At 39.9% G+C, this 7,603-nt stretch overlaps 1 protein-coding gene across 5 annotated transcripts; it reads left to right on the forward strand.

The window, feature by feature from the left end:
• Positions 1 to 2,158: 2,158 nt before the first annotated feature.
• Positions 2,159 to 6,691, forward strand: LOC104440839 (exonuclease 1). 5 transcript variants are annotated; one of them, XR_005550290.1, is made up of 7 exons: positions 2,159 to 3,687; positions 3,856 to 3,910; positions 4,009 to 4,766; positions 4,859 to 4,910; positions 5,647 to 5,860; positions 5,939 to 6,107; positions 6,202 to 6,691. XR_005550290.1 is itself a non-coding variant. In XM_039310991.1 (7 exons), exons 4-7 carry the CDS (start codon positions 4,494 to 4,496, stop codon positions 6,021 to 6,023), a joined length of 624 nt encoding a protein of 207 aa, XP_039166925.1. In that variant the 5' UTR covers positions 2,159 to 2,456; positions 3,417 to 3,687; positions 3,856 to 3,910; positions 4,009 to 4,493; the 3' UTR covers positions 6,024 to 6,691. The 5 variants fall into 5 exon arrangements, 4 of the variants coding, with proteins under 4 accessions (XP_039166925.1, XP_039166926.1, XP_039166927.1 ...); XM_039310991.1 differs by having other exon boundaries at positions 2,159 to 2,456; positions 3,417 to 3,687; positions 5,939 to 6,691; XM_039310992.1 differs by having other exon boundaries at positions 2,159 to 2,456; positions 3,572 to 3,687; positions 5,939 to 6,691.
• Positions 6,692 to 7,603: the final 912 nt, after the last annotated feature.

Below are 7,603 nucleotides of genomic sequence, written 5' to 3' on the forward strand. Positions count from 1 at the left end.
TACATTTTTTTTTTTGAGGAAAATTAATTCACAAATTAGGGATTATAATATTGATATCTCATGCCCCAGCCATTTAAGCATCAAAATCAATATTCCCCTAGGATTTTTTTTTTTTAAAGATTTTTTTAGAACCTTCAAGAAATCTTGAGGTTTCTCTCTCTTATAACAAACTTTCGTTTGCTTTTGGCAATAACTAAGTCACGTACACATGCATATTCACGTATATGGCAGAAAGCCTCAAGCATGGGTTTTGACCGGATGGGCATTTTCATCTTTGTATATGGAGTATAAAAGGAGATTTCCGCTTCCTTCGTCAGAGAGGAAGGTAACAGAGACGCACACACGCTCATGCCATCAAAATATTTAGTATAAGACGCGGCGATGAAATTATACATCAACTTCAACGGACGATAGCTACAATTTATTGAGAAATAAGTATTGACGAATTTGACCTTCCCATGGTTTCCGTAACTAAGTTCTACACGTTACCTCGATCAGCTTCTCCGCATATCTATTTCTTTGAAACCACCCGTACCGCACATAGATACATGTACATGCTATTTTGTCCTATTCGGAGAAAATTCCGACGTTAAATTGGACGATGTCGATGGCAAGGATCGCAATTATCTTAAAGAGCGTTACCAAAGCATCAGTATTGGACCTCATGCTTTCATTTTGAGATTTTCGTTAACCTGATATCGTAGGCAGAGGGAAGCAAGTACGGTATACAGTTGAAGTACTTTTATTACCATAAGACAGGACCGAGATTAACCGAGAAGTTGGTGTAGAATAGATCAAAATGAAATGCAAGTTCTACCTCCATAACTCTGAAAACTCGCTCATGTCCATTCTCTTCAGGAAACAGGCTATGTCGAATCAGGATCTATAACGTGTCGTGAGCTTCTCGGGGCAGGGGCAACGTAGGGGCAGCAAATATCAGGCAGTTACGCTCGAAGAGTGGAAAAGGGAGGCAAATATCCTTGAGCTCACCATCTGGGTCTCCTCCACTCGCACTTAATAGCCTCCCTCTGCAATTCCAAATCTTTTCAGCAGTGATAGCGTCATCCATGGTAAGTTCGGATGATCGGTACTATGGCGCATCTCCCTTAAGCCACTATGATTGTTGCTTCTGCAACGCTAGTGAGAAGCGCAAGTGCACCTTCTGCCCCTCTCACCAAGTACCTGTACCCTTGTACGCAAGATGGATAATCTTGGGTTAGATGCTGCTTCGGTGCTCGGTGCTCATGTAGTCAGCTTCTGAATGAAGTTTTTCTGTATTTCATCCTTGCTAGCTGACCTCAAAGCTCGGACTCTTTCGTCAGCTTTCAAGAACACTGAAAATACAAGATAAGACAACCTGCATTATTTTCTATGGGGGGCACATAGGAACCAGTTAGCGACCCTGCTTTACCACATTCAATGGGCAACTCGGTGGCAAGGGACTTCCATTGTTCGATGTCCTCAAGACTGTGTACAGTGGGGAAATCGGTGCTTCTGAGAACCACCACCAAGATAGTCATCCTAAATGGGAGCAACATATTGAAAAACGCAGCATACTCCATGAGGCCCCGAACACCAGCATTGTGAAAGCGCGCTTTGAGCAACGTCGCCTGAATGCCCCGAAGACAGCCAAATAGATTAGGCAGCCAGCTAGGAGGACCAGCGGCGCCTTGACTCGATAGACCCTGGACTGGCGAATCTCCTCCGTATTCACCGAATAATTTATGTAGAAATGCTCTTCTATTTTCGGGAATGACGTTGGGACCAACCATATTAACATGTTAATCGAGAAAAAATTATTCAAAAAATTCTAAACCTATTTTATTTTTAATCTTAGACATTTTAATTTTGCCAATTCAATTTTAAATCTTTTTAATTTTATTAATTCCTAAAAAAATGTTCGTGAAACTTTTTCAAAATGACAATAATTTGCGTCCTGCCCCCGCCCGTCTAATTGAAATCCATGTTAAGATTCATCACTCTTGTCAATTCAATTTATCAGTCTTAAAAATCAATTGAATCCATCCAGCCAATTTATCCTGGATACCTAGTCAATGCCGACATGGATGTTGGAAATCAAAATGACGACTTTTTTTTTTTTTTTTTTAATTATATGTTTTGATTACTTGCGCTTTAGCAGACAGCCTTGTGCGTCTCTGCCCCCCGCCCGTCTCTGCTCTTCGTGTGCATCTCGGCTCTTTTTGCTCTAAATCACAAGGAACGAAATCCTTAATTTCAAACCTTAGAAAATCGTAGCCCCAAATCGGGGAACCGGGGATTTCTATCTACCAGCAGCTTTCAAGGGAACTTGACAACGACGACTTAGCCTAGCAAGAGGAGGACAAGCCACAATTGCGCGGTTCGTCGAGACCTGGTTCGACGCGAAGACCCAATTCACCTATACCCAATTGTGACTCGACTCGGCCTTGAGATTCTGCACCAAACCCGACATTCAGGTATGATTTCTTTTGGACTCTGCCACTTTGCAATGCAGTTTGTTTCAGCTTTTGTATACACAAGTAGAGCCTGAGATTAGTAGTTTCATTTGTGCGAAAATCAATCACGAATGAGGCTGCTTTAATATATTGAGCTTCTGTTATTTTATATTGTTATACTTTGCATTCATATAGAATCACTATCCACCTAATATTCAACCCCTTCGATAAAATGCCTAAGTGACATACGAATGTATGTCTGTGAAAGAGTGAGTTTTACAGTAATATCATTCGATTTTAACCATCCAAGAGCTATTGGAACATCAATTTGAATAGAACTTATCGAAACAATATGTCATAGCTTGTGGGTCACCAAGAATATAAACAATCAATCAAGTTGTTGTTTATGGATTTGTTTTTGTTATGCATTGTCATTACCTTTTTGATTCTATGTTCTGTATTGCCATCAAGATGAGTGTAAATAGATACATGTAGTTCAAGTCAACGAAGTTTCAGATAATTAGAGGCTAATCTACTTATCTATGTTACATTTTCTTCTCATAGCTTTAAATTTTTATTGTAACTGCTTCCCAAATCTGTTGGTTACTGGGTTTGTAGCAGCTGGTGGTTCAAGTTTTGTTCGCATGCTGAAGCATTAAAATATTTATATTGCTTGATTTACCTGCATTGCTGGGGATACGATCTCAAGAAGTGTGGGGAATGTTTTGTTTTGTTAAGTAGTAGAACCAATGCAAGAATAGAGCAAGCACACTTTATTGGATAGCATCTTCATCTTGACCTTCATTAGTGGCAACGTTTTCCAGAGTTGCTTCTTGCAAAATTGAATTGAATTTTCACATACTATTAACTAATTTTGCATGTATCTGTTCACCTATTCATCATGTTTGTATATTGCCTTGATTATTGAAAGAGGTACTTCAAATTGTAAGTGGGAAGCTATATGGATTGAATCTGTAAGAGGTTTCTAAAGATAGCTGAATCACAGCATCAGGAAATCAGGTCAAGCTCAAAGAGATATTTCTTTTATTCTTCCACACTTTGACAATATGGGCCACTTTAGACAGATTCGCACGAGATCTTTAAAATGTCATCCTCATTAGGCTTTGGTACCAAAGGTTTCCTTGATCTATTAAGGCTTTGCATCTCTCGAATCAAAGAGAGTTCCAATGAACACAACTCTGAGGAGGCTCTGGCTGATATGAACCATTGTCATTGGTCTCAGCTACATCAAGTAAGCAGATGCTCTGTCCTTGGAACTATACACACACACACACACATTGGCCTGAATGACACACCATAAATGTTGTGAATAATATTGATTGCATACTTAGTCTAAACATACACATTCTAAACATACACATTCGAAGATAGTTGATGTCCCCAAACTTTGTTCAATTAGGAAGAAGATGGTTTCACACAAGAAGTTCCAGATGCATCAGAATTGATGGAAAGTGGTAAGCCCGAGCTAATTGTGGCCTTAGGGTTCTGATATGTGCAGATATGTTGTCATGAATTGGCTTCCATTATCTACTTAATAAGTTAAAAAGTGCAGGTGAATTGGATGAGGTTGGAAGACCAGGGCCCTCATTACTACAACAATCCAGGCTTCCAATTCATAAACCTTGTGTGTCATTCAAGGAGCATCAACCCAAAAGCCCTGTAAACAGAGTTGATGAAAAAACAAGAAGAGAGTGCAAAAAGCCCATTGTAAGGAGTTCCTACTTTAAGCATCAGTTTTGGAATGAAACTGATAGAGACAGGGAGAGAGAAACTACCCCGGTTGGAAGTGACCCAACGAGTGTAGGTGAGACCGTATGTGTGAAAGGAATGATCATAAAAAAGAAGACCTATGCCGATGACACGGTCGAAAATGTAGGTGTAAACAGCATTGAGGAAAAAACAAGAAGATAAAACAGAGAGGTTATTGTAAGGAGCTGTTATTTCAAGCATCATGCGGAGGAAACTAATAGAGATGATGGAAAGGAAAATATCCTGGTTAAAGGTGATCATCCAATCAGTCTAGGTGAGACTGACTTTATGAAGCAAGTGATCATGAAGGGGAAAGCCTCCCTTGATGACATGTCGGAGAAAGGTGTAAACAGAAATGAGGACAAAGCAAGAAGAGAGAACAGGAAGTTTATTATAAGGAGTTCCTATTTTAAGCATCAGTCTGCAAATAATACTGACAAAGATGACGAAAAGGAAAACATCCCTGTTGAAAGTGATCATCCCATCAGTCTAGGCGAGACTGGCTTTCTGGAAGGAAGGATCATCAAGAGGAAAGCCTCCCTTGATGGCACAGCGGAAAAAGTAGGTGCAATGCAAGCTCCCTTTATCATGATTTGTTACCTAAAGTTAGATAGTTTTCTTAACTCCTTTGCCCTGTGTTCTCCTTGTCTCAGGAGAGCTCAAAACAAAAGCGTATGCATGTGGATGATTCTCTTGTCAATGATGGTATGTTGTCAACTGAAACTGCATGATTAATACCAGTACTTGTTTAGCAATTTTCTTGGTTCTTAATCTTAACATACTATCATGTTTGGCATAAATCTAGATTGATGTTGGTAGATATTGTACAAGATACAACCTTCAAAGAATTAAGGATGAAATTGCGAAAGCCGTTTATTATCTAACTAATGAAGATGCATGCATCAACATGACAAAGCCAAACTGCATTTTCTTTGTAGAGCTAAGCTGAGCTTCTAATTGGTTTGGAACATTCAAGCCCGAGCATGCATTTCATGTTTAGCACATAATTTGACTTTTTAACACAGGAAATCTTTTGCATCGTTTGGTATTTGAGTGTACATGGAATAAAGTCAACATTACTGGGAAGCCAGAAAATCTTGGGGTTATGCCATTTATCAAAGGGAACCATAATGATTTGACTCTACATGTTACAATACATTTTAGCTCTGAAAAAAGGCCTCCTGCTTTAGCAGTGAGTTACAGTCCATTTCTAGGCTCATACTCTGATGAATTGAATTCTAAATCCACGACTCATCTGCATGTACTTTGATTGTGAAAGTGAAGGCTCTTCATCAGAGGGTTATCTTTATTGATTACCATTATTCGGGAGTCCACCTTTTCTTTTGGGTTCTGGGGTGGCCTCTTTGGCATTTTGAAGACTACATATTTTAAGAGTTCCCTCAGGATGAAGTTTGAAATCTGATATATCTCTTGGCTTCAGGTAGCTGTGCCCCTGGATTAGACAAGTCATTCACTGGTTCTGAAGGAAAATTTGGAGCCGACATCTCCCGTTTAGGCCGCTATTCTGACATAGCAGAAAGTTCATTAGAGGGATTCATCTCGGTAATATTGTCATTTAGATTCACTGCTTCTGGTTCTCGTGCCAGTGGTCTCCCTGCTCCTTTGAAGGATGTGCACAATGCATGTACGAATAGGTAGGAGGATGACAGCAAAGAGATTCTCTACTTTTCCGAGCTCTTATTTGGTTGTCCCTCATTGATTTCGTTCAATAGTAGGTCAACTACTGCCCCAGATTTCAGTCAATTTGCATACGTAGCCAAGAACAGGAAGCCCGTGATTCCAACCCGCAGGAGTTGATTGTGTGCAGTATATTTCAATGTAGATCGATGCATCTGCTGAACTCCTAGTCAAAACAATGGTTGCCACCGCTATGTTTCCCAGGCATGGCCAATTAAAGTGAACATTTGCTTGTGTTTTATGATAATGTGGGAACAGTACTTGTTCTGATCCTTTGCCATCCAACTGTTATGAGCAAGGTCGATCCAGTAACATGTTCTGCACAAGTCGAAATCATCAATGATGTTGCTATCCCTGCGACTCATGTCCATCATCTTTGATGCTGTTGATCAAGATGTCACTCCCTCATTTCAAGGTGGTGGAGGGGCCACATCAAGGTTGATTTTTTGTTTTTTCCTGATATGTTGGTTGATTGATTTTGGGGGAAGGAGATCCATTTCATCAGGTCGAACTAGCATGCTAAAATTGCTAGAGACCTCTTGTTTATATTTTTGATTTCTGGATCACTTTGATTGGAATTATCTTTGGATTTCATTCCGGAAAGGCTCAAATACAGAGTTCTGATGGACTGGGTTACATGATCAGTTTTGCTTTCCCGGTTGCAGGGGCAATGTGGGATTCACAATCACATAGTATTATGTAATGCAATTTTTGCAGGGAATTGTTTTGTGGAATGTGTAAATGATCCAGACGACAAGAATTTGCTATTCATTCTCTTTTCCAATTCATCTGTATGCCTCGAGGTTTGTTTTCTTCTTTTAATTTTTTATTTTTGCCAAAAACACTTGAAAGTCATTCATTAATAAAGAATGTCATTACAAGCTCAAATAGGTTTCTCCCCATTTTGTAACAAATAAATTGCAAAAAGTTAGACCATCAAGTTGATCCTTCGCGCTCACTGCTTGACTCCTCAACAAAAAAGCCATAACATCAGATCTCAATCCAGGCTGAGGAGTAAACTGCCATCCCTTATTTACAGTATCATTAGATCTAGACTAGTGTTCCACCTTCTTATCCATCAATAACTCCCTTATAGCGTCCTTTATCTATCCTGCATCCATCTCATGTATTGGTCTTTTGCCTTGAAAAAACTGCTGCATTCCTACCCTTCCAAATAAACAACAGGTCTAGGTAATCAATCTAAGCAAGCATTTCTTCTCAACGGAGCTTATTGCCTGCTTTCAACTTGTCGCAAGAGTTGTCTGTCAAAAGACATCGCCTGTGTCTTCTCAATCTTGATCCGGCTTGCCCCAAACCATACTAACTCTACAATACTCAGCATAAACTCAGGTGTTCAGCTAATTCAGCAAGACTATAAATCAACCACTCAGACGATTGCTTAATTCTCCTCCTATTCGAACTCTCTTCTGCAGCTAATGCCCAAGTGCAGAGTCCCCAAATGAAATGCGTACCTTTTGGAATATAGTCAATACCCCAAATAATCTTCTAGACCTTGCTGTCCTGTCCACCCCAATAGAGCATGAAGCCTGGATTCGTCTACCTTCAAGGCTTTGGAAAGAGGGTCACTTGGCAAGCTGATTTGACTGAGGAGCTGCCGTTCTTAGAGCAAGGCCATAGTAGTTTGTTCAATTGCACTTGGTTTCAAAGCATTTAACCCTTGATAAATCAAACTACCCACT

This window comes from Eucalyptus grandis, chromosome 4, assembly GCF_016545825.1.
Source record: "Eucalyptus grandis isolate ANBG69807.140 chromosome 4, ASM1654582v1, whole genome shotgun sequence".
Taxonomy (NCBI): Eukaryota; Viridiplantae; Streptophyta; class Magnoliopsida; order Myrtales; family Myrtaceae; genus Eucalyptus; species Eucalyptus grandis.

Coding starts and splice junctions, on each gene's coding strand:
- LOC104440839 (XM_039310991.1), top strand. CDS start 4,494: ATGAAGCAAGTGATCATGAAGGGGAAAGCCTCCCTTGATGACATGTCG. Junction 4,767..4,858: donor TTGATGGCACAGCGGAAAAA/GTAGGTGCAATG, acceptor TCCTTGTCTCAG/GAGAGCTCAAAACAAAAGCG. Junction 4,911..5,646: donor TGATTCTCTTGTCAATGATG/GTATGTTGTCAA, acceptor TCTTGGCTTCAG/GTAGCTGTGCCCCTGGATTA.